Source organism: Sylvia atricapilla, chromosome 3 (genome assembly GCF_009819655.1).
Source record: "Sylvia atricapilla isolate bSylAtr1 chromosome 3, bSylAtr1.pri, whole genome shotgun sequence".
In the NCBI taxonomy this organism is placed as follows: domain Eukaryota; kingdom Metazoa; phylum Chordata; class Aves; order Passeriformes; family Sylviidae; genus Sylvia; species Sylvia atricapilla.
Genome location: NC_089142.1, coordinates 94,861,499 through 94,887,322, shown reverse-complemented (window position 1 = coordinate 94,887,322; position 25,824 = coordinate 94,861,499). Strand labels below are relative to the sequence as shown.

At 52.4% G+C, this 25,824-nt stretch overlaps 4 protein-coding genes across 4 annotated transcripts; all 4 read right to left on the bottom strand.

The window, feature by feature from the left end:
* Positions 1-888: 888 nt before the first annotated feature.
* LOC136358482 (acrosin-like) lies at positions 889-3,728 on the bottom strand. The gene is made up of 6 exons (XM_066314373.1): positions 3,658-3,728; positions 3,157-3,399; positions 2,578-2,843; positions 2,156-2,301; positions 1,297-1,689; positions 889-1,008 (listed from the first exon to the last, which is right to left on the bottom strand). The coding sequence occupies exons 1-6, from the start codon at positions 3,726-3,728 to the stop codon at positions 889-891; spliced, it is 1,239 nt and encodes a 412-aa protein (XP_066170470.1).
* Positions 3,729-8,062: 4,334 nt separating this feature from the next.
* LOC136358561 (acrosin-like) lies at positions 8,063-10,287 on the bottom strand. Its single transcript, XM_066314438.1, has 5 exons — positions 10,217-10,287; positions 9,722-9,958; positions 9,142-9,407; positions 8,715-8,860; positions 8,063-8,251 (listed from the first exon to the last, which is right to left on the bottom strand). Exons 1-5 carry the CDS (start codon positions 10,285-10,287, stop codon positions 8,063-8,065), a joined length of 909 nt encoding a protein of 302 aa, XP_066170535.1.
* Positions 10,288-16,946: 6,659 nt separating this feature from the next.
* LOC136358560 (acrosin-like) lies at positions 16,947-19,139 on the bottom strand. Its single transcript, XM_066314437.1, has 5 exons — positions 19,069-19,139; positions 18,568-18,810; positions 18,015-18,280; positions 17,601-17,746; positions 16,947-17,135 (listed from the first exon to the last, which is right to left on the bottom strand). The coding sequence occupies exons 1-5, from the start codon at positions 19,137-19,139 to the stop codon at positions 16,947-16,949; spliced, it is 915 nt and encodes a 304-aa protein (XP_066170534.1).
* Positions 19,140-23,192: 4,053 nt separating this feature from the next.
* LOC136358559 (acrosin-like) lies at positions 23,193-25,384 on the bottom strand. Its single transcript, XM_066314436.1, has 5 exons — positions 25,314-25,384; positions 24,813-25,055; positions 24,260-24,525; positions 23,848-23,993; positions 23,193-23,381 (listed from the first exon to the last, which is right to left on the bottom strand). The coding sequence occupies exons 1-5, from the start codon at positions 25,382-25,384 to the stop codon at positions 23,193-23,195; spliced, it is 915 nt and encodes a 304-aa protein (XP_066170533.1).
* Between the last annotated feature and the right edge of the window lie 440 nt (positions 25,385-25,824).

Here is a 25,824-nt window from a genome sequence, read left to right as displayed (position 1 = left end):
TCTGAGCAAAGCCAAGGTGGGCCCGCCGGTACCGGGTGGGATGTCCGAGTAGGACAAGGGGTTGGTGCTTGTGCTGGTTGCAACCAGCTCAGCTATGAGAGCCTTCAGCTTCCCTCAGCACCGAACGACCACGAGATATGGAAATTCAGGTTTGCTTGTGTTTATGAATGTCACAGCTCGAGGTGTGCTCTGTGTGTGGGATTTTCAACTCCCCCCCTTATCTTTTCCTCTTTTATTAGGAGTTTTAGAGAACAAAGCACATTTTGGGTATCAGTGAGATCTGAAAATGGGACCAGATAAATGTAAAACCACAAGTAATAGCACTGGTATCTGCACTGCAAAGCACAATGCCTATTTTGTCACTGAGGAGAGAGGGAAATGACATAAGCAGTGTCAGTGTTGTAAAAAAGCAACACTCTTACTCAAAGTAACCACATATGGTTACTACATGAGGAATTTATCTTGAGTATAGCAAGGCAGTAATGTCTCCTAGGAGTTTTCAACAAATAGTGTAGCCTTAACAAATATATTTTCCTATCCTCTTCCTACACTTAATGCACCAGATTCCTGAAGTCCATGGTGGCTCAGAGCACTGTCCTCTCTGACCAGGCACTTTGGAGGACTTCGGATCCACTCTGTCCCTGTGTGCCCAATGGGTCTTGCCCCAGGAGATGGAGTTGCACCAAAAAGCTGATTCACTTTGAGCACAGATAATTTTATTTCAACAACTTAGTCAACTGCAGTGTTTGCCTGCACACAGGAGAGGAGCATGGGCAGGACAGAGCAAGTTTTTGACACTGAGGCTGCCTTTGGATCAGCAGGCATTGCCCCAGCAGGAAAAAGTTGTGGTGCACTGCAGTGTACTCTGGAGCCTGTCTGTCCTTCTGCTCAAGCTGTATTTTGTCCAAGGACCTCTTGAAGGAGCTTCTTCACCTTACTAAAGAAGTCTATCAGCTTGTTGAGTGGAAATGGGCAGGAGCTAACCTCACCCAGTGGTGTTGGCTTAGGAGTGGGGGCCACTGTTGGCAAAGGCTTTTGAGAGGGGATTGGTGTTGGCAATGGCTTATGAGTGGGAAGTGCTGTTGGCAATGGCTTATAAGTAGGGGGTCGTGGCGGCCATGGCTTAGGAGTGGGAGGTGCTGTTGGCAATGGCTTATAAGTAGGGGGTCGTGGTGGCCATGGCTTAGGAGTGGGAGGTGCTGTTGGCAATGGCTTATAAGTAGGGGGTCGTGGCGGCCATGGCTTAGGAGTGGGAGGTGCTGTTGGCAATGGCTTATAAGTAGGGGGTCGTGGTGGCCATGGCTTAGGAGTGGGAGGTGCTGTTGGCAATGGCTTATAAGTAGGGGGTTGCGGTGGCCATGGCTTAAGAGTGGGAAATGCTGTTGGCAATGGCTTAAAAGTAGGGGGTCGTGGTGGCCATGGCTTAAGAGTGGGGGGTCGTGTTGGCAATGGCCTAAGAGTGGGTAGGTTGGCAGTCATAAAATGACTCCAGGATTGTGATGTCGGAGAACCCCTTCCAACTGTGTTTGTGCCTGTGTGGGCCAGGATCCAGTCATAGAAGTGCTGAGTGGAGGTGTAGACTCCTGGTTGCCTTGCTCTGGCACAACCTCTTCCCCAGCTGGTCACTCCAACAACCCACCAGTAGTCAGCTTTGTTGTCCTGGCACATGAGAGGACCACCGCTGTCGCCCTGCAATAGAGCAGAGAGGATGAGGGTGCTGTTGGTGGCCCCTGCCAGCAATGGGGCTGTCTCCTCCTCTCTCACAGCCCCTGCCTGAGCTGGATTCCAGGCAGAGGAAGGCTCTGCTCAGAGCCTGGAGCCTCCAGAGGCTTGGCTCTGAATGGCTTGGGGTCCTGTAGGGTAGGGCTCTCTCTGTCCTCTCTGCACAAGGCTCCTGGATGTGCAGAGGATGGATGTTTGGCACCTGGATCTCTGCATTGCCAAGAGCACTGGCTGGGCTTTCTGTCACAAGGGGGGCACTGGGCAAGCAGGAGTGGATGGGGAGTGTGTGGGAAGCCCCCTCAGCAGTTGGAGGGAGCTGGGGCTGGGAGGGTGACTGAGTGGCCGGGCAAAGCAGGCCCTGGGCTGTGTTGGGGTGGTGCTGCCAGGGCTGCTGGTGCTGCTGGGGACTGAGAGGGTGATGGCACGTTCATACCTGGCAGGTGTCAATGTTGCCCTGTGGGTAACCAGCACACAAGTTGTGGGTGTGGATGTCCCCTGCATACCAGCCACTGCTGTTGCAGAGCTGGAGATCAATGAGCTGGACTTTGGCCTCCTGCAGGTGATCAGTTGAATCTTGAGCTGTGAGCAGAAAAAGGAGTAAGTCCTGAGCACAACTTGCCCATTATCCTCCCTTGACTTCAGAAAGGTATTGTCTTCCCTAGGGTTTGGCTTTTCTTCTGCAGAGGCACTGAGGCACCGTGTCCCTTGCTCCCTGCCTTTGGGGAGCAGGCCAGGTCCACTCTGCACAGGGGTACATCCTGCAGCCTGATTCCAACTTTGGCCTCTACTGTGGGAAAGCCCAAACCCTATCCCCAGTGTGCTGAGATGGTTCAGGAGTTGCTCTTGGGAACTCACCTCTTGCAGTGGTGGCACCCCAGCCAGCGACCCAGCAGTTTTGTAGCTGTGACACTGTCAGTGTGGCGTCAGGAACACAGGCCAGCTGGATGTAGGGGCTGCACTGGACAGGATGATCCAACTCCAGCAGGGCAATATCGTAACTCATGTCAGAAGGATTGTAGTACTGGTGCATCACCACCTGCTTGACACTGCGCATTTGTGCCCCATGGCCCGGCTGAGTCAATTGGGTGGCCCCAATCACAACATACAGCATGCTGATGTTACTGTAAAGAAGGCGGAGAGAGGGCTGAGAGGGAGCAGAGCCATATGCCACAGCAGCCCAGCAGTTGCCACACCTCTGCCTGGAAAGGCAGAGAGGGAGCAGTGCTCTGGCAGGTGTGAGTGCTCTCACACACATTAGCCTGGGGGAACATCAAGATGAAGCTGCTAGGAAACCTTGGCACAAGCTCAGGCTTCTTGTAAGCAGTGTGGCATCTGGGCTGTGTGAGCAGAAAGGGGATAGGAGTAGCAGGTGGTGCTGCTGACAGGGCACCTGCTGGTGTAGCGAGAATGTCCCCATTCCCTGGTCCTCCTTACTCAAACTTCTCGAAGCAGTGGGCTGCTGTGAGGATCCAGTAAGTGCTGATAAGAGACCCTCCACACCAGTGTCCCTGATCTGGCACCCAGGGATGCTGGATGCTGACGATCCAGGGCCAGGCCCCTGGCAGGGCACCTGTGCCACCCACGACGCGTGTCATGCTGTCATCATAAGCCATGTTGCCGTAGTAGTAAGTCGTGAGGCCATAGTCAGACACCACAGCTCGGAGGCCACACGTCCCTCTGCAAGCAGAAAGTCATTTCCATGGTGCTGCGTGGCCTGCTGTGGCTCAGGCCGAAGCTCAGCCCTCTGCCCTCCCCACAAGGGCTTGCACACACAGCAGGCCAGGGAAGCCCATGGGATGTGTGTCTGTCCAAGGAACCGAGGCTTCCCCATGGCGGGTGGGAAGCTGTGGCCCGGCCATGGGGGACAGGTGGGCCCCCTCCAGGGAAGGCCCCAAGTGTTGCCATGGCTCCCTCCCAGGGCCTGGGGCCACTTACCCACAGTTGTCCCATGTCCCGAGCACCAGCCCGGCCACGGTCAGCAGGACAAGGAGGCCGAGCCAATTCATGGCTGCCAGAGGCACGTGTCAGCTGCCAGCACTGAGGGCTCCGTGCAGCAGCACAGTCACAGCCGCAGTGCCCGCAGCAGCCGCGCTGCCCGTGGTGCCCTCGTCCCCGGGGCTGATGTCACAGAGGGGTGGGTTCCATGTTCAGGGCACTGTGGGGGCCTGTGCAACTGGGGCCCACTGGGGGAGGGGAAACACTGAATCCATGAGCCATGGAATGGGGTGGGGTGAAGAGGACCATGGAAATCACATAGCTCTGATAATATCCCCTGGCATGGACACAGACGGATAGCTTGTACTGGAGAACTTTGCTCAGAGCCTGGCTCAGAAGCTGTCCTTGAACACTTTTGAGGGATGGGGCATTGCAGTATTTTGTCCTGATTAACAGGCTCTGAGTGAGGCAGGAACAACAGCTCTTGAGCAAAAGTTGGCCTCTGCATGAACTGTCCAATCAAATTTTATCTATATCTGAACACTGGCAAAACATGGATTTGCCTTTCCCTATTTAGAAACCAGAGAAGGCCATATTGTGCCTTCTTTTTGGGTGTAGGATCACAGACATTTCCCTTGGTTCCTCCTGGAGTCCTCCAAGGCATTGGGAGTACCCCGAGTGGAGAATGAAACCAGATGATCCTGCCCTAGAAATTATAGTAACTTGTTTATTCACCAGTATAAAGATGGGGCCCTCTCACAGTGCAGTCAGCAACCTCGTTGCCTGTCGGGGAAGGAATCTGCAGGATTACCCAGTTGCTGGGAGTGGTTCTCCAGTCCTTCACTGTGACTTGATGGGCAGACCTGGATGGTGGTCAAGGATTAGGGTAACTTGTGATGTGTCTTTCTTCATCACTGTAGGCAGTCTTTTAGAGTAATGAGTAGATGCATTGCTTAGCTTATCCTTTTGCAATTCTTCACAGCTTTGAATTAGAGTGAATTACATTTATTCCTGAAGTTGGTGTCTGTGTCTCCTGTGCTGACCCTGCCTACATGAAAAACTGGCATCCACAGCTGCTCTGGGCAACCCATGTCAACACCTCTGCAGCCTTATAGTCAAGAATTGCTTCCCAATAACTCATATGAAGCTACCCTCTGTCGCTGTAAAGCCATTGCCCCTTGTCCTTGGAGGACCTGCCCTTGTAAGAAGGCTCTCTGCTGCTTTCTTTAGGCCCCTCTTCTTGCAGGATGAGGCTGTGCAGTGTCTGGAGCAGGCAGCTGCTGAGGAATCCATTTGGGGCAGGGAGCTGAGTGTGCAGCTGCAGTGCCAGCTGCAGACTGAGCTCTGGCTGGTGGGAGCCTGGAACCAGAGACTTTGCATCCCTTGAAGGGTGCAAAGAGAGTACAGGGAGCTATGGCACAGGCCAGGGCAATGGACACATTTTGGACATTGGGATTTCTCCTCCTCCCCCCACTCCCCCTTTGTTTTTTCTCTTAGGGAATTTTCTCCAATTTGTTGCCTAAGTGATGAGAACAAGAGATACTTAAGAGAGCCAAGTAGCCAAGGAAAGGGTGCACTTAACTTCTGTCTCTGAGCAAGTGGCTTCTCTTGGGAAGTGGAGAGATACTGTGAGATTTTGGCTGAGGACTGAGGGGCTGGGCTCAGCTCCTCACTCTCTCTCGCTCTTGGGGCTGGAGGGGAATGGTCACGGAGTGGCATGTCTAAGGAATGAAAGAGGGCACCTGTCAGTTTGCTGGAGCCACCTGTGCCTCTGGAATGGTCACAGAGAGGAGAATCCTCAGCACTCTGGCAGCTCAGATGGGACTGTTTAGAAGTAGCTCTGGAGACTCCCTCCTCCAAATATCCAACTGCTTGGATTTTCAGAGCAGGAAGGAGATAGATGAGGAGTGTTATAATTCCATGTGCAGAGTCTGTGTGAATGATAAGCATGGAATTGAGCCTCTCTATTGCTGTGGCATTTGCTGCAGAGTTGGTGAAGCCATGGGTAGTGGGTGGGGAAGGCGTGCGCAGCATGATCAGTGCAAGGTGGCCACAGAGGAGTTGTGGAGGCCCCCATAAGTTGTGACGTGGAGGGGCTCGAGTCTCTGCTTGAAGGGTTTTGGAGACAGGCACAGAGAGAGCCTTGTGTCCCTCATGCCACCAAATGGGTGCTAGAGCACACACAGAAGGGGGTGGAAGTCCCTTCTTGGTATGCAAAAAGGAGTTTCACATGCCTCCAGGTGTCTGATGTGACAGGAAATATCCCTGGTTTAGGTGAGGAGATGTCCATGGTCAAGGTTGTACAGAACTGGGAAAAATCCTTGTGGGCAGCAGAAGTTTGCCAAGACAGCACAATAAGGTTGCGCCAGGATGACTGGGCAGCTCTAAGCTTGTCTGCTGACTAGCCAGGGTAATGGCTATTCCCAGCCCTGAGTGACACTCTTGGACTCAGTGTCTTTAGTGAGCAGGCAGCCGCTGAAATTCACTTTAGTAAGTATTTGAAGAAGCTTATGCTGGGCTGGCAGGGGCCAGTACAGATGTGGGGTGGTTGTTCTCAGCACCCCTTCATCTTGAATAACACAAAGGGAAGTGTGCCCTGAGATAGGACTCCATTGGCCTGGTGATGCCAGATTGATTTTTGCCTTTTTTCTTTTATATATTCTCTGTGTTCTTTGCACATATATTTGTAGCTCTGTAGCCTGTTGTTGTATCTGTGGCTAGTTTTCCCAGTACTTTTCCCAACCTTTTTCCTAAGCAGAATGACAAAACATATTTCAGAGCTCTAAGCCCTGGAGGGTAAAAGGCCCTTAATCCTATCTTGGTTCTTCTTGGGAACCAAGGCTGGAAACAGCTCTTTGAGACACATTTTCATAAACAAAGTTTAGTTTCCATCTGGGGGCAGGGTGGGGGATAGCATTTAGAGACTGTTGAACCAAGGGAGGATTCACTTCAGCAGTTGTGGTTCTAATTGGTGATTTTTGTCAAATAAGCTAATTTGCTAAACCAATAAAACTGTATTCATCCCATGGAGGTGAGGAATTCTGTGGGCATTTTCCATATCTGCCTCTGGAGGCCTCTAATAAAGATCAGCCATTTTATTACTGCCTATACTAATATTATATCCAAAGTGTGTTGTTTTATTTCTAGGTTCTTTAAGGCATCCCTTGAAGCCAAGGAGAGTATCCAGAAGCAGATGGAGTGACACCTAGCCCAAGGCTTTTGAAAGCATTCTGTTAGATGAAGAAAGTCAATGTTCATTGCCTTCAGCTGGAAAAGACAGCGGCTGCCTTCAACAAGTCTTCCCCATGGCATTCCAGGATCCTCTACCATTGCCTGCCCCCCGCACGCCCCAACATCAAAGTTTGATTGAAAAGAGTATAAATGTTGGGGCAAATTTCCACAGTTTGTAGCTGCTTTCTTAATTACTGAGTCGAGACAAGAAGGTTCTTCCCCATGCTGTGGTGATTATGTGCAGCACTCAGACAAAGAAGCACAGCAACCTGCAGTTTGTGTCTGTGCAGCTGGATCTTTGACTGCTCCTTCTCTCCATTGGCCAGACTTGTACAGCCCTCTCATCTTCCTTGATTCCTCCCTGTCTCTGCCCTTGTCTCCTCCCAAATATGGAGCCAAGCCCAGGGATCTTTTCCCCCTGGCTCCCAGGTTGGCCCTGCCTATGAACTGCCTTTAGAGCAGCAGCTGCTGTTGGCCCACTCACCTTGGCCTTCCATGGCCTTCCTGGTGTGCTCTCCTACTGTTTCTGCCAGGTTCCTCTCCCCAGAATGCCCCCAGTTCTTCCTTTGAGTATCTGTGAAGTGTGACCACCTGGCACATCAATCCCCCTTTACTACCTGTGATCTCTGGCTCTGCCTTAGGGCACTGGCAGTCCAGTCAGGAGCCAGGAGTTTCCCTGGAATGCCTGGAACATTTCTGGATCTGTTCCCTTGGCCCAGGCTGACACCAGGCCCTAAATCATCAGCCCATGGACATTTGAGCAGTGTCCCCAAAGTGTTTGCTTTTGTCCTATCCCCTTCCTAGGCTTGATGTACCAGGTTCCTGAAGCCCATGGTGGCTCAGAGCACTGTCCTCTCTGACCAGGCACTTTGGAGCTCTCTGGAGCCACTCTGTCCCTTTGTGCCTCAGGCTCATTCTGCAGGTGCCGAATGTGGCACTTGTTGCTTTGCCCAGGAGTTGGAATTACAGTGAAAAGATGGTTCCCCGTGAACAAAGATAACTTTATTTCAGCAACTAAATCAACTCAAGTGTTTGTGTGCACACAGGAGAGAAGTGTGGTCAGGACAAAGCAGGATTTTTACTCTGAGCCTGCCTTTGTATCAGCAGGCACTGGCCCAACAGGAAAAAGTGGTTGTGCACTGCAGCCTGCCCTGGACTCTGCCTGTCCTGCTCCTCAGGAAGCACTTTCAGCTGCACGGTGTGCACGCATGTTGTAGTCAATCCAGTCATAGAAGTGCTGAGTGGAGATGAAGACTCCAGGATGCTTTGGTCTGGCGCAGCCTTCTCCCCAGCTGGCCACTCCAACAACCCACCAGTACTCAGCAGCGTTGTCCTTGCACATGAGAGGACCACCGCTGTCACCCTGCAATAGAGCAGAGAGAATTAGGGTGTTGTTGCCCCCAGCAATGGGGCTATCTGTCTGCTCCCCTCTCACAGCCCCTGCCTGAGCTGGATTCCAGGCAGAGGAAGGCTCTGCTCAGAGCCTGGAGCCTCCAGAGGCTTGGCTCTGAATGGCTTGGGGTCCTGTAGGGTAGGGCTCTCTCTGTCCTCTCTGCACAAGGCTCCTGGATGTGCAGAGGATGGATGTTTGGCACCTGGATCTCTGCATTGCCAAGAGCACTGGCTGGGCTTTCTGTCACAAGGGGGGCACTGGGCAAGCAGGAGTGGATGGGGAGTGTGTGGGAAGCCCCCTCAGCAGTTGGAGGGAGCTGGGGCTGGGAGGGTGACTGAGTGGCCGGGCAAAGCAGGCCCTGGGCTGTGTTGGGGTGGTGCTGCCAGGGCTGCTGGTGCTGCTGGGGGCTGAGAGGCTCGTGGCATGTACATACCATGCAGGTGTCGATGTTGCCCTGTGGGTAACCAGCACACAAGTTGTAGGACTGGATTTTCCCTGCATACCAGTCACTGCTGTTGCAGAGCTGGAGATCGATGAGCTGGACCTTGGCCTGCTGCAGGCGATCACTTGCATCGTAACCTAGAGCTGTGAGCAGCGAAAGGAATGCGCTGCCAGCAGGTCCTTCCCAGTTCTCCTCCCTAGGCTGTCTTGTGGGGCATGCCCTTCCCTAGGGTTTGGCTTTCCTTCTGCAGAGGCACCGGGGCACTGTGTCCCTGCTGCCTGCCTTTAGAGAGTAGGTCAGGCCCACCTCTGCACAGGGGTACATCCTGCAGCCTGACATTGGCCTCTGCTCTGTGGAGAAGCCCAACCCCTCTCCCCAGTGTCCTGAGATGGCTCAGGAGTTGCTTTTGGGAACTCACCTCTTGCAGTGGTGGCACCCCAGCCAGCGACCCAGCAGTTCTGCAGCTCTGACACTGTCAGTGTGGCGTTGGGAACACAGGCCAGCTGGATGGAGGGGCTGCACTGGACAGGATAGTCCAGTTCCATCAAGGCAATATCATAGCTCAAGTCATCAGGATTGAAGGACTGGTGCATCACCACCCGCTTGACACGGCGTGTTTGTGCGCCAGGGCCTGGCCGAGTCAACTGGGTGGCCCCAATCACAACCCTCAGCATGCCAATTAACCTAGAATGTAGATGGGGAGAGGGCTGAGAGGGAGCAGAACCGTGTGCCACAGCAGCCCAGCCATTACCAGTCCTCTGCTTGGCAGGGCAGAGAGGGAGCAGTGCTCTGGCAGGTGTGAGTGCCCTCACACACATTAGCCTGGGGAAATGTCAAGCTGGAAGCTGCTAGGAAGCCTTGGCACAAGCTCAGGCTTCTTGTGAGCAGTGTGGGATCTGGGCTGCCTGAGAGGAAAGGGGATGGGAGTCACAGGTGGTGCTGCTGACAAGGCACCTGCTGGTGTGGCAGGAATATCTCAATTCCCTGCTGCTCCTTACCCGACCATGTCGATGCAGTGGGCTGCTGTGAGGACCCACTGCGTGCTGATGAGAGATCCTCCACATATATTCCCCGTCCCTGATTCCAAGAAATCCTGGATGCTGACGATCCAGGGCCAGGCCCCTGGCTTGGCAGCTGTTCCACCAACGATGCGTGTCATGCCATAATCCAGGTTGCCATAGGAATTAGCCATGGAGCGGTAGACAATTGGCACGGCCTGGAGGCCGCATGTCCCTCTGCAAGCAGAAAGTCATTTCCATGTTGCTGTGTGGCCTGCTGTGGCTCAGGCTGAAGCTCAGCCCTCTGCCCTCCCCACAAGGGCTTGCACACACAGCAGGCCAGGGAAGCCCATGGGATGTGTGTCTGTCCAAGGAACTGAGGCTTCCCCATGGCGGGTGGGAAGCTGTGGCCTGGCCATGGGGGACAGGTGGGCCCCCTCCAGGGAAGGCCCCAAGTGTTGCCGTGGCTCCCTCCCAGGGCCTGGGGCCACTTACCCACAGTTGTCCCTTGTCCCGAGCACCAGCCCGGCCACGGTCAGCAGGACAAGGAGGCCGAGCCAATTCATGGCTGCCAGAGGCACGTGTCAGCTGCCAGCACTGAGGGCTCTGTGCAGCAGCACAGTCACAGCCGCAGTGCCCGCAGCAGCCGCGCTGCCCGTGGTGCCCTCGTCCCCGGGGCTGATGTCACAGAGGGGTGGGTTCTGTGTTCGGGGCACTGTGGGGGCCTGTGTCAAGGGGGCCTCTGTCAAAAAGAGCTGCATTGAATCAAGGAGGCACAGAATGGTTTGGGTTGGAAGGGTCCGTGAAGATCACATAGTTCCAACACAGTACCATCGGCAGGGAGGGATGGCTTGCACTTGACCCAGTTGTACACAGTGTGCACAGCCTGGCTCAGAAGCTGTCCTTGAACACTTTTGAGGGATGGGGCATTGCAGTATTAAGTCCTGATCAACAGACCCTGACTGAGGCAGGAACAACAGTTCTTGACCAAAAGTTGGCCTCTGCATGAACCATCTAACCAAGTGTTATCTATATCCATACACTGGAGACCATATGGATTTACCTTTCCCTATTTAGGAACCAAAGAAAACCACATCTGGCCTTCTTTTGGATGTGTAGGATCACAGACATTTCCCTTGGCTCTTCCTGGAGCCCTCCAAGGCATTGGGAGTACCCTGAGAGGAGAATGAAACCAGATGATCCTGCCCTAGAAATTATAGTAACTTGTTTATTCACCAGTATAAAGATGAGGCCCTCTCACAGTGCAGTCAGCAACCTCGTTGCCTGTCGGGGAAGGAATCTGCAGGATTTCCCAGTTGCTGGGAGTGGTTCTCCAGTCCTTCACTGTGACTTGATGGGCAGACCTGGATGGTGGTCAAGGATTAGGGTAACTTGTGATGTGTCTTTCTTCATCAGTGTAGGCAGTCTTTTAGAGTAATGAGTAGATGCATTGCTTAGCTTATCCTTTTGCAATTCTTCACAGCTTTGAATTAGAGTGAATTACATTTATTCCTGAAGTTGGTGTCTGTGTCTCCTGTGCTGACCCTGCCTACATGAAAAACTGGCATCCACAGCTGCTCTGGGCAACCCATGTCAACACCTCTGCAGCCTTATAGTCAAGAATTGCTTCCCAATAACTCATATGAAGCTACCCTCTGTCGCTGTAAAGCCATTGCCCCTTGTCCTTGGAGGACCTGCCCTTGTAAGAAGGCTCTCTGCTGCTTTCTTTAGGCCCCTCTTCTTGCAGGATGAGGCTGTGCAGTGTCTGGAGCAGGCAGCTGCTGAGGAATCCATTTGGGGCAGGGAGCTGAGTGTGCAGCTGCAGTGCCAGCTGCAGACTGAGCTCTGGCTGGTGGGAGCCTGGAACCAGAGACTTTGCATCCCTTGAAGGGTGCAAAGAGAGTACAGGGAGCTATATGGCACAGGCCAGGGCAATGGACACATTTTGGACATTGGGATTTCTCCTCCTCCCCCCACTCCCCCTTTGTTTTTTCTCTTAGGGAATTTTCTCCAATTTGTTGCCTAAGTGATGAGAACAAGAGATACTTAAGAGAGCCAAGTAGCCAAGGAAAGGGTGCACTTAACTTCTGTCTCTGAGCAAGTGGCTTCTCTTGGGAAGTGGAGAGATACTGTGAGATTTTGGCTGAGGACTGAGGGGCTGGGCTCAGCTTCTCACTCTCTCTCGCTCTTGGGGCTGGAGGGGAATGGTCAGGTTTGCTGCTGCTGAGGGGTGAATTTGCTGCCACCCTGGAATTCTGTCCTGCACTGCTTTTCTCCTTCCTGTGGGTGAGCTACTGCTCACAAGAGCAGCTCTTGAACTGGGACCTTTCCAACACCCAGCCTCACTGCCAAGGGGACCCTGACTCCCTCCCCCTTGCTGGAGGCAGCGTCTCCCACCTGCTTGTGGCTGCTGCTTGCAGCAGCCTGGCAGCCACTGCCCAGCCCTGCTGTTTTCTGCTGTTGATTTGGCCTTTTTTGCTGCATATTAACCCAACACTCTGTGCCTGCCCAAACACTCCACGGCTTCTGGCACGGCTCTGGAATCTTTGCCACACTTTTTCACTCCGGCATGGCCCTGCCTCTGCTGCTCTGGCCTGTTTCTCCAAGGCTCCTGCTGCAATCCATTCAGCTTTCCGAGTGGCGCTGAGACTGGCTGCTTCCCGTGAGTTTCCAAGGGAAGCCCCTTCTCCATCCCTTCCGCCATGACCGTGTGGGGAGCGCCCCCTGCAGGTGCGGGGGAATCATCGCACCGCCCCGCCCGGCCGGGAGCCACCAGCGCCCCTGGCGGCGGTGACTGGAACTGCACCGGGGGACAGCGCCTGCGGCTGGGAGAAGGCTCCTGCTGGGCTCCTGCTTCTGTTTGTTGGGGCTGCTGCTGTTTGTCTGTTTGTCTTGTTATACACACTAGTAAAGAACTGTTACTCCTGTTCTCACATCTCTGCCTGAAACCCTCCTAATTTCAAAGTTCTAATGATTTGGAAAGAAGGGGGTCACATTTTCCATTCCAAGGGAGCGTCCCGCCTTCCTTGGCAGATATCTGTTCTTTAATCCAGGACAACACTGAGAGCCACAGCAGGAGCCAGTGGCTCTTTATGGAACGTGACATGAGTGAGGCTGTTGATGGAACCCCGGGAATGGGCAAAGAAACCTGCTCTGACTGGGTGAGAGTGGCATGGGTAAGGAATGAAAGAGGGCACCTGTCAGTTTGCTGGAGCCACCTGTGCCTCTGGAATGGTAACAGAGAGAAGAATCCTCAGCACTGTGGCAGCTCAGATGGGACTGTTTAGAAGTAGCTCTGGAGCCTCCCTCCTCCAAATATCCAACTGCTTGGATTTTCAGAGCAGGAAGGAGATAGATGAGGAGTGTTATAATTCCATGTGCAGAGACTGTGTGAATTATAAGCGTGGAATTGAGCCTCTCTATTGCTGTGGCATTTGCTGCAGATTTGGTGAAGTCATGGGTAGTGGGTGGGGAAGGCGTGCGCAGCATGATCAGTGCAAGGTGGCCACAGAGGAGTTGTGGAGGCCCCCATAAGTTGTGACGTGGAGGGGCTCGAGTCTCTGCTTGAAGGGTTTTGGAGACAGGCACAGAGAGAGCCTTGTGTCCCTCATGCCACCAAATGGGTGCTAGAGCACACACAGAAAGGGGTGGAAGTCCCTTCTTGGCATGCAAAAAGGAGTTTCACATGCCTCCAGGTGTCTGATGTGACAGGAAATATCCCTGGTTTAGGTGAGGAGATGTCCATGGTCAAGGTTGTACAGAACTGGGAAAAATCCTTGTGGGCAGCAGAAGTTTGCCAAGACAGCACAATAAGGTTGCGCCAGGATGACTGGGCAGCTCTAAGCTTGTCTGCTGACTAGCCAGGGTAATGGCTATTCCCAGCCCTGAGTGACACTCTTGGACTCAGTGTCTTTAGTGAGCAGGCAGCCGCTGAAATTCACTTCAGTATTTGAAGAAGCTTATGCTGGGCTGGCAGGGGCCAGTACAGATGTGGGGTGGTTGTTCTCAGCACCCATTCATCTTGAATAACACAAAGGGAAGTGTGCCCTGAGATAGGACTCCATTGGCCTGGTGATGCCAGATTGATTTTTGCCTTTTTTCTTTTATATATTCTCTGTGTTCTTTGCACATATATTTGTAGCTCTGTAGCCTGTTGTTGTATCTGTGGCTAGTTTTCCCAGTACTTTTCCCAACCTTTTTCCTAAGCAGAATGACAAAACATATTTCAGACCTCTAAGCCCTGGAGGGTGAAAGGCCCTTAATCCTATCTTGGTTCTTGGTGTCAAAAATGCCTATTGTATAGTTCGCTTTTAGCAAGATGTGTGCTATATGATTAATAACTTTGTGGTAAGGATATAAGTTTTTATTTCTGCTGTTAGTAAAGAAAATTAGGCATAGTGGTAGTAGTGATATAGTATGCTTAAACTGTCTGTTTGGCTGGGATAACATCCAGTGAACATGTAAAGAAGACTCTGCTATTGATACACCAGCTATCAGCATCTCCCATCTGAAGAAAGCATGGACAAAGGCCCAATCTGGAGGTGATAATGAAGACACAGCCAAGAAACATGCATGCTCTAAAAAGGCAGACCCAAGGAGGGGCCATGCAAAACAGTCCCTGGAATATGGAAACTAGTTTATGGAAAAATATGAATATTCAACAAACTGATACAACAGAAAGGGTGTTTAAATAAAGCCTGTGAAATAGCAGAGTGTGGAATTGGCTAAATGCCAAGTCTCCCGGCCGTCCGTACTTTGCTTTTTTCCTTTATCTCTTAATTGTCTTATCTTTTATTATACCAATTTCTTAAAATCTACGTGAAAAGTGAATCTTGTTTTTTCACATTGGGAACCAAGGCTGGAAAGAGCTCTTTGAGACACATTTTCATAAACAAAGTTTAGTTTCCATCTGGGGGCAGGGTGGAGGATAGCATTTAGAGACTGTTGAACCAAGGGAGGATTCACTTCAGCAGTTGTGGTTCTAATTGGTGATTTTTGTCAAATAAGCTAATTTGCTAAACCAATAAAACTGTATTCATCCCATGGGGGTGAGGAATTCCGTGGACATTTTCCATATCTGCCTCTGGAGGCCTCTAATAAAGATCAGCCATTTTATTATTGCCTATACTAATATTATATTCAAAGTGTGTTGTTTTATTTCTAGGTTCTTTAAGGCATCCCTTGAAGCCAAGGAGAGTATCCAGAAGCAGATGGAGTGACACCTAGCCCAAGGCTTTTGAAAGCATTCTGTTAGATGAAGAAAGTCAATGTTCATTGCCTTCAGCTGGAAAAGACAGCGGCTGCCTTTAACAAGTCTTCCCCATGGCATTCCAGGATTCTCTACCATTGCCTGCCCCCCGCACGCCCCAACATCAAAGTTTGATTGAAAAGAGTATAAATGTTGGGGCAAATTTCCACAGTTTGTAGCTGCTTTCTTAATTAGTCAGTCGAGACAAGAAAGTGCTTGCCCATGCTGTGGTGATTATGTGCAGCACTCAGACAAAGAAGCACAGCAACCTGCAGTTTGTGTCTGTGCAGCTGGATCTTTGACTGCTCCTTCTCTCCACTGGCCCTCTCATTTTTGAGGGTTAGGTTTGTCCCTTTTTTACTCTAAAGAATTTTTTTCCTATAAGTCACCGAGGAGACCATGTCTTGGATACTTAAGTGTACTTATCTCTAACAGTGAGGTGGCCGAAGCCCCGTTGAAGAGAATTTTTTTTTTTCTTATCTGTTAGGAAAGGGTTAATTGTCTTCTCTGATAAGAAGCCAGCTGTTAAAAACCGGATGGAGCAGTGTCATTTTTCAGATGGTGCAATGTTGATTATCTCTGTTCATTCTTTCACTACCCCCATGGGTATATCATCTGTTAATGGACCATTAAAGTTCCCCATTGACAGGACACATTACATCATACTATTGTAAGATGCTCTACCCAGGGAGGAGGAGCCAAATGATCTTCACCTAGATTAAAAGGAGTGAAAAGTGTCATCAGACGTCCCGTGTTCCTACTGGACACCCAAAGGAAGACTGGACCCATCTCTGGACCATTGGCTCCACAGGATCATTGCTGCTTCCAACAGGACCACATCTGCCACTCCAGGAGGGCTTACTTTTGGGACTGTTTCCAACATCCTGACCAACAGGGTGTCAGGTTGTATTTCTGACTCTTTTGGAGTTTTCTAGGATTTCTTATTTGTTTGTTTACTTGCTTATTCTTCTGTACTACAGCATTTGTATTTTTAATATCCCTTGTAAAGAACTGTTATAGCCATTCCCAAAATATTTGCCTGACAGACTTTTAATTGCAAATTTATAATAATTTGAAAAAAGGGAGAAAGGGGGCTGACATTCCAAGAGTAAATTCCAATCTTCCCTTGCAGATACCTGGCAGATTTCTTCCTTGAGTCCTCCCTGTCTCTGCCCTTGTCTCCTCCCAAATATGGAGCCAAGCCCAGGGATCTTTTCCCCCTGGCTCCCAGGTTGGCCCTGCCTGTGAACAGTCTTTGGTGCAGCAGCTGCTGTTGGCCCACTCACCTTGGCCTTCCACGGCCTTCCTGGTGTGCTCTCCTACTGTTTCTGCCAGGTTCCTCTCCCCAGAATGCCCCCAGTTCTTCCTTTGAGTATCTGTGAAGTGTGACCACCTGGCACATCAATCCCCCTTTACTACCTGTGATCTCTGGCTCTGCCTTGGGGCACTGGCAGTCCAGTCAGGAGCCAGGAGTTTCCCTTGGAATGCCTGGAACATTTCTGGATCTGTTCCCTTGGCCCAGGTTGACACCAGGCCCTAAATCATCAGCCCATGGACATTGGAGCAGTGTCCCCAAGGTGTTTGCTTTTGTCCTATCCCCTTCCTAGGCTTGATGTACCAGGTTCCTGAAGCCCATGGTGGCTCAGAGCACTGTCCTCTCTGACCAGGCACTTTGGAGCTCTCTGGAGCCACTCTGTCCCTTTGTGCCTCAGGCTTATTCTGCAGGTGCCGAATGTGGCACTTGTTGCCTTGCCCAGGAGTTGGAATTACTGTCAAAAGATGGTTCCCCGTGGACAAAGATAACTTTATTTCAGCAACTAAATCAACTCAAGTGTTTGTGTGCACACAGGAGAGAAGTGTGGTCAGGACAGAGCAGGGTTTTGACTCTGAGTCTGCCTTTGGATCAGCAGGCATTGCCCCAACAGGAAAAAGTGGTGGTGCACTGCAGCCTGCCCTGGACTCTGCCTGTCCTGCTGCTCAGGAAGCACTTTCAGCTGCATGGTGTACACGCATGTTGTACTCAATCCAGTCATAGAAGTGCTGAGTGGAGATGTAGACTCCAGGCTGCTTTGGTCTTGCACAGCCTTCTCCCCAGCTGGTTAAACCAACAACCCACCAGTACTCAGCAGTATTGTCCTGGCACATGAGAGGACCTCCACTGTCACCCTGCAATAGAGCAGAGAGGATTAGTGTGCTGTTGGTGGCCCGTGCCAGCAATGGGGCTGTCTGCTCCCCTCTCACAGCCCCTGCCTGAGCTGGATTCCAGGCAGAGGAAGGCTCTGCTCAGGGCCTGGAGCCTCCAGAGGTTTGGCTCTGAATGGCTTGGGGTCCTGTAGGGTAGGGCTCTCTCTGTCCTCTCTGCACAAGGCTCCTGGATGTGCAGAGGATGGATGTTTGGCACCTGGATCTCTGCACTGCAAGAGCACTGGCTGGGCTTCCTGGGCTTTCTGTCACAAGGGGGGCACTGGGCAAGCAGGAGTGGATGGGGAGTGTGTGGGAAGCCCCCTCAGCAGTTGGAGGGAGCTGGGGCTGGGAGGATGACTGAGTGGCTGGGCAAAGCAGGCCCTGGGCTGTGTTGGGGTGGTGCTGCTGGTGCTGCTGGGGGCTGAGACGCTCATGACACGTTCATACCTGGCAGGCATCGATGTTGCCCTGTGGGTAACCAGCACATATGTTGTAGGGGTGGACTCTCCCTGCATACCAGTCACTGCCGTTGCAGAGCTGGCCATTGATGAGCTGGACCTTGGCCTCCTGCAGGCGATCACTTGAATCTTGAGCTGTGAGCAGAGAAAGGAATAAGCCCTCAGCAGCATCATGCCAGTTCTCCTCCCCTGCCTGATGGGAATCCCTCTCCCTAGGATTTGGCTTTCTCTCTGCAGAGGCACTGGGGCACTCTGTCCCTTGCTGCCTGCCTTTGGGGAGCAGTCCAGGCCCATCTCTGCACAGGGGTACATCCTGCAGCCTAGCTTTGGCCTCTGCTGTGGGGAAGCCCAAACCCTCTCCTCAGTGCACTTAGCTGGCTCAGGTTTCACTCTTGGAACTCACATCTTGCAGTGGTGGCACCCCAGCCAGCGATCCAGCAGTTGCTGAGCTTTGAGACTTTTAGGGTGGGGTGAGCCACACAGGCCAGCTGGATGTAGGGGCTGCACTGGACAGGAAGTTCTAATTGCACCAAGGCAATATCGTAGCGAAAGTCTTTACGCTTGTAGTCCCGGTGAGTCACCACCTGCTTCACATTGCGAACTACAGCCCCGGGGCCTGGCTGAGTGAACTGGGTAGCTCCAAGCACCACATACAGCATGCTGATGTTACTGAAAAGAAGATGGAGAGAGGGCTGAGAGGGAGCTGAGCCATATGCCACAGCAGCCCAGCAGTTGCCACACCTGTGCTTGGCAAGGCAGAGAGGGAGCAGTGCTCTGGCAGGTGTGAGTGCCCTCACACACATTAGCTAGGAAGCCTAGGCACAAGCCCAGGAGTCTTGTGAGCAGTGTGGCAGCTGGGCTGTGTGAGAGGAAAGGGGATGGGAGTCACAGGTGGTGCGGCTGACAGGGCACCTGCTGGTGTAGCGAGAATGTCCCCATTCCCTGGTCTGCCTTACTCAATCTTGTCGAAGCAATGGGCTGCTGTGAGGACCCAATCTGCAGTGATGAGAGATCCTCCACACCAATGGCCCAGGTTTGGTGAAAGGGGATGCTGGATGCTCACAACCCAGGGCCAGGATGCTTCCACAGCACCTACACCACCCACGATGCGTGTCATGCCGTAGTCATAAGCCACATTGCCGTAGGAATAAGTCATGGAGCTGTAATCAGGTTGTGGAGCCCGGAGGCCACACGTCCCTCTGCAAGCAGAAAGTCATTTCCATGGTGCTGCATGTCCTGCTGTGGCTCAGGCCAAAGCTCAGCCCTCTGCCCTCCCCACAAGGGCTTGCACACACAGCAGGCCAGGGAAAGCCATGGGATGTGTGTCTGTCCAAGGAACCGAGGCTTCCCCATGGCGGGTGGGAAGCTGTGGCCCGGCCATGGGGGACAGGTGGGCCCCCTCCAGGGAAGGCCCCAAGTGTTGCCGTGGCTCCCTCCCAGCGCCTGGGGCCACTTACCCGCAGGGATACTGAATGCTGTGGGCCAGCCCGGCCACGGTCAGCAGGACAAGGAGGCCGAGCCAATTCATGGCTGCCAGAGGCACGTGTCAGCTGCCAGCACTGAGGGCTCCGTGCAGCAGCACAGTCACAGCCGCAGTGCCCACAGCAGCCGCGCTGCCCGTGGTGCCCTCGTCCCCGGGGCTGATGTCACAGAGGGGTGGGTTCCATGTTTGGGGCACTGTGGGGGCCTGTGCAAATGGGGCCCACTGGGGGAGGGGAAACACTGAATCCATGAGCCATGGAATGGGGTGGGGTGAAGAGGACCTTGGAAATCACATAGCTCTCATAATATCCCCTGGCATGGACACAGACGGATAGCTTGTACTGGAGAACTTTGCTCAGAGCCTGGCTCAGAATCTGTCTTTGAACACTTTTGAGGGATGGGACATTGCAGTATTAAGTCCTGATTTACAGACCCTGACTGAGGCAGGAACAACAGCTCTGCACGAACTGTCCAATCAAATTTTATCTATATCTGAACACTGGCAAAACATGGATTTGCCTTTCCCTATTTAGAAACCAGAGAAGGCCATATCGTGCCTTCTTTTTGGGTGTAGGATCACAGACATTTCCCTTGGTTCCTCCTGGAGTCCTCCAAGGCATTGGGAGTACCCCGAGAGGAGAACGAAACCAGACGATCCTGCCCTAGAAATTATAGTAACTTGTTTATTCACCAGTATAAAGATGGGGCCCTCTCACAGTGCAGTCAGCAACCTCGTTGCCTGTCGGGGAAGGAATCTGCAGGATTTCCCAGTTGCTGGGAGTGGTTCTCCAGTCCTTCACTGTGACTTGATGGGCAGACCTGGATGGTGGTCAAGGATTAGGGTAACTTGTGATGTGTCTTTCTTCATCACTGTAGGCAGTCTTTTAGAGTAATGAGTAGATGCATTGCTTAGCTTATCCTTTTGCAATTCTTCACAGCTTTGAATTAGAGTGAATTACATTTATTCCTGAAGTTGGTGTCTGTGTCTCCTGTGCTGACCCTGCCTACATGAAAAACTGGCATCCACAGCTGCTCTGGGCAACCCATGTCAACACCTCTGCAGCCTTATAGTCAAGAATTGCTTCCCAATAACTCATATGAAGCTACCCTCTGTCGCTGTAAAGCCATTGCCCCTTGTCCTTGGAGGACCTGCCCTTGTAAGAAGGCTCTCTGCTGCTTTCTTTAGGCCTCTCTTCTTGCAGGATGAGGCTGTGCAGTGTCTGGGGTAGGCAGCTGCTGAGGAATCCATTTGGGGCAGGGAGCTGAGTGTGCAGCTGCAGTGCCAGCTGCAGACTGAGCTCTGGCTGGTGGGAGCCTGGGTCCAGAGACTTTGCACCCTTTGCATGACAGAAGGAACAGGGAGCTATGGCACAGGCCAGAGATTGGAATGGATACGGAGTGCTGCAGCAGGAGCTGGTGGCTCTTTATGAAATGTGACATCTGCAAGTTTGGTGGGAAAATCCTGAGGTTGAATGGGTACTGATAGCCACTCTGACTGTGTGAGAGTGGCATTGGTAGGGAATCAAATAGGGCATTAATCAGCTTGTTGGAGTCATATATGCCTCTGGAATGGTCACACAAGGGGAGTTTCCTCAGCATTTTGGCAGCGCAAATGGGACCTAAGGACAGTACTGCTGGAGCATCTGTCCTTCAGAGCAGGTACTGGCGAGTTCACCTGGGATCTGTAGAACAGGAAGGAGCCCGGGGAGGAGTGTTATAATTCCATGTGCAGAGACTGTGTGAATTATAAGCGTGGAATTGAGCCTCTCTATTGTTGTGGCATTTGCTGCAGATTTGGGGAAGCCATGGGTAGTGGGTGGGGAAGGTGTGTGCATCATGATCAGCGGAAGGTGGCCACAGAGGAGTTGTGGAGGCCCCCATAAGTTGTGACGTGGAGGGGCTCGAGTCTCTGCTTGAAGGGCTTTGGAGACAGGCACAGAGAGAGCCTTGTGTCCCTCATGCCACACACAGAAGGGGGTGGAAGTCCCTTCTTGGCATGCAAAAAGGAGTTTCACATGCCTCCAGGTGTTTGATGTGATGGGAAATATCCCTGGTTTAGGTGAGGAGATGTCCATGGTCAAGGTTGTACAGAACTGGGAAAAATCCTTGTGGGCAGCAGAAGTTTGCCAAGACAGCACAATAAGGTTGTGCCAGGATGGCTGGGCAGCTCTAAGCTTGTCCGCTCACTAGCCAGGGTAATGGCTATTCCCAGCCCTGAGTGACACTCTTGGACTCAGTGTCTTTAGTGAGCAGGCAGCCGCTGAAATTCACTTCAGTAAATATTTGAAGAAGCTTATGCTGGGCTGGCAGGGGCCAGTACAGATGTGGGGTGGCTGTTCTCAGTACAGCCTATCTTGATTAACAGAAATGGAAGCGTGCCCTGAGACAGGAGTCCATTGGCCTGGAACCCAAGAAAAATACCCAGAAGCAGATGGAGTGACACTTAGCCCAAGGCATTTTGAAGCCTTCCATTAGATTTAGAAAGCCAATGTTCACTTGCCTTCACCTGGAAAAGACAGCAACTGCCTTCAACAAGTCTTCCTCATTTCATTACTCTATAATTTTTTCTTTCCCCCTCCCACCATCCAGAATATTGAGGTTTGATGGAAAAGAGTATAAATGTTGGGGCAAATTTCCACAGTTTGTAGCTGCTTTCTTAATTAGTGAGTCAAGATAAGAAGGTTCTTCCCCATGCTGTGGTGATTATGTGCAGCACTCTACAAAGAAGCACAGCAACCTGCAGTTTGTGTCTGTGCAGCTGGATCTTTGACTGCTCCTTCTCTCCATGGGCCAGACTTCCCTTGCAGCCCTCTCATCTTCCTTGACTCCTCCCTGTCTCTGCCCTTGTCTCCTCCCAAATATGGAGCCAAGCCCAGGGATCTTTTCCCCCTGGCTCCCAGGATGGCCCTGCCTGTGAACAGCCTTTGGTGCAGCGGCTGCTGTTGGCCCACTCACCTTGGCCTTCCACAGCCTTCCTGGTGTGCTCTCCTACTGTTTCTGCCAGGTTCCTCTCCCCAGAATGCCCCCAGTTCTTCCTTTGAGTATCTGTGAGGTGTGACCACCTGGCACATCAATCCCCCTTTATTACCTGTGATCTCTGGCTCTTCCTTAGGGCATTGGTGATACCTTAAGCATTAGTTTTCATATTTTCAGATTCTATGCTGCTTAGGGGTGTAGTTCTGAGCCTCATATTAAATGCTAGTAAGCTCTTTTTACAGCGTAAGTAGACAAACAAATCCTTTTCCTGCTGAGGACAAAGAACAACTTTCAGCCCAACAGCATAAACAAAAGTGGACTGAAGAGAGAAAACAAAAAGGATGAGATCTCAGAACCTGAGGCTGTAATTGGACAATAAACCCCAAAGTGCAAATGGACCAAGCCTTATCAAGATGTAAGATCTTGTGACCTGTCCACCATTTTGTGACCATTATTTGTCCACCTTTGTGTCCATTATTTGTCCTGGCCAAGGTGGATCCTGGAGGCCTTTCAAGAAATGCCTACTTTATTTTTTATCTCTGTCCAATCTCTGTTTCACATAAGCCTTTCGAAGGCATCACTGGTGGTCCATTCAGGAGGCAGGAATTTCCCTTGTCATGCCTGGATCAGGTCTGTTTCTGAGGTCTGTTCCCTTGTCCCAGGCTGACACCAGGCCCTAAATCATCAGCCCATGGACATTTGAACAGTGTCCCCAAGGTGTTTGCTTTTGTCCTATCCCCTTCCTAGGCTTGATGTACCAGGTTCCTGAAGCCCATGGTGGCTCAGAGCACCATGTGTGTCCTCTCTGACCAGGCACTTTGGAGCTCTCTGGAGCCACTCTGTCCCTTTGTGCCTCAGGCTCATTCTGCAGGTGCTGAATGTGGCACTTGTTGCCTTGCCCATAAGTTGGAATTACTGTGAAAAGATGGTTTCCTGTGAACAAAGATAACTTTATTTCAGCAACTAAATCAACTCAAGTGTTTGTGTGCACACAGGAGAGAAGTGTGGTCAGGACAGAGCAGGGTTTTGACTCTGAGTCTGCCTTTGTATCAGCAGGCATTGCTCTAACAGGAAAAAGTGATGGTGCACTGCAGCCTGCCCTGGACTCTGCCTGTCCTGCTGCTCAGGAAGCACTTTCAGCTGCATGGTGTACACGCATATTGTTCTCAATCCAGTCATAGAAGTGCTGAGTGGAGATGTAGACTCCAGGCTGCTTTGGTCTCGCACAGCCTTCTCCAAAGCTGGTTAAACCGACAACCCACCAGTAGTCAGCTTTGTTGTCCTGGCACATGAGAGGACCTCCACTGTCGCCCTGCAATAGAGCAGAGAGGATTAGTGTGCTGTTTGTGGCCCCTGCCAGCAATGGGGCTGTCTCCTCCTCTCTCACAGCCCCTGCCTGAGCTGGATTCCAGGCAGAGGAAGGCTCTGCTCAGGGCCTGGAGCCTCCAGAGGTTTGGCTCTGAATGGCTTGGGGTCCTGTAGGGTAGGGCTCTCTCTGTCCTCTCTGCACAAGGCTCCTGGATGTGCAGAGGATGGATGTTTGGCACCTGGATCTCTGCATTGCCAAGAGCACTGGCTGGGCTTTCTGTCACAAGGGGGGCACTGGGCAAGCAGGAGTGGATGGGGAGTGTGTGGGAAGCCGCCTCAGCAGTTGGAGGGAGCTGGGGCTGGGAGGGTGACTGAGTGGCCGGGCAAAGCAGGCCCTGGGCTGTGTTGGGGTGGTGCTGCCAGGGCTGCTGGTGCTGCTGGGGGCTGAGAGGCTCATGACACGTTCATACCTGGCAGGAATCAATGGTGCCCTGTGGGTAACCAGCACATATGTTGTATGGGTGGATGTCCCCTGCATACCAGTCACTGCTGTTGCAGAGCTGGAGATCGATGAGCTGGACCTTGGCCTCCTGCAGGCGATCACTTGCATCTTGAGCTGTGAGCAGAGAAAGGAATAAGCCCTCAGCAGTACTATGCTGGTTCTCCTCACATGCCAGAGGAGAATCTCTTTCCCTTGGGCACTGCTTTCCTTCTGCGGAGGCACTGTGTCCCTTGCTGCCTGCCTTTAAGGAGAAGGCCAGGCCCATCTCTGCACAAGGGCACATCCTGCAGCCTGATTCTGACTTTGGCCTCTGCTGTGGGGAAGCCCAAACCCTCTCTCCAGTGTGCTGAGATCACTCAGGAGTTGCTCTTGGAACTCACATCTTGCAGTGGTGGCACCCCAGCCAGCGATCCAGCAGTTGTTGAACTCTGAGACTCTCAGGTTGGGGTCAGCCACGCAGGCCAGCTGGATGTAGGGGCTGCACTGGACAGAATGGTCCAATTGCAGCAGGGCAATATCATAGCTAAAGTCGATACGCTTGTAGTACTGATGTATCACCACCTGCTTCACATTGCGAACTACAGCCGCAGGGCCTGGCTGAGTGAACTGAGTGGCCCCAATCACCACATACAGCATGCTGATGTTACTGAAAAGAAGATGTAGAGAGGACTGAGAGGGAGCCAAGCCATATGCCACAGCAGCCCAGCAGTTGCCACACCTGTGCTTGGCAAGGCAGAGAGGGAGCAGTGCTCTGGCAGGTGTGAGTGCCCTCACACACATTAGCTAGGAAGCCTTGGCACAAGCCCAGGAGTCTTGTGAGCAGTGTGGCAGCTGGGCTGTGTGAGAGGAAAGGGGATGGGAGTCACAGGTGGTGCGGCTGACAGGGCACCTGCTGGTGTAGCGAGAATGTCCCCATTCCCTGGTCTGCCTTACTCAATCTTGTCGAAGCAATGGGCTGCTGTGAGGACCCAATCTGCAGTGATGAGAGATCCTCCACACCAATGGCCCAGGTTTGGTGAAAGGGGATGCTGGATGCTCACAACCCAGGGCCAGGATGCTTCCACAGCACCTACACCACCCACGATGCGTGTCATGCCGTAGTCATAAGCCACATTGCCGTAGGAATAAGTCATGGAGCTGTAATCAGGTTGTGGAGCCCGGAGGCCACACGTCCCTCTGCAAGCAGAAAGTCATTTCCATGGTGCTGCATGTCCTGCTGTGGCTCAGGCCAAAGCTCAGCCCTCTGCCCTCCCCACAAGGGCTTGCACACACAGCAGGCCAGGGAAAGCCATGGGATGTGTGTCTGTCCAAGGAGCTGAGGCTTCCCCATGGCGGGTGGGAAGCTGTGGCCCGGCCATGGGGGACAGGTGGGCCCCCTCCAGGGAAGGCCCCAAGTGTTGCCGTGGCTCCCTCCCAGGTCCTGGGGCCACCCACCCACAGTTGTCCCATATCCCATGCGCCAGCCCAGCCGCAGTCAACAGGATAAGGAAGCTGAGCCAATTCATGGCTGCCAGAGGCACGTGTCAGCTGCCAGCACTGAGGGCTCTGTGCAGCAGCACAGCCACAGCCGCAGTGCCCTCGTCCCCGGGGCTGATGTCACAGAGGGGTGGGTTCCGTGTCTGGGGCACTGTGGGAGCCTGTGCAAATGGGGCCCACTGGAGGAGGGGAAACATTGAATCCATGATCCATACAATGGGGTGGGGTGGAACGGACCTTGGAAATCACTAGTTCTGACTTTCTGCCGTTGGCAGGAATATATAGTTTGTACTGGAGAAGTTTGCTCAGAGCCTGGCTCAGAAGCTGTCCATGAACATTTCGAGGGATGAGGCAACCACAGCTGGTTGGGGCAACGTGTAGCAGTTCCTCAGTTTCATCACAGTCAAGAACGCCTTCTTAGTATCCTATCTAAAGCTACCCTCTATCCCTGTAAAGCCATTGTCCCTTG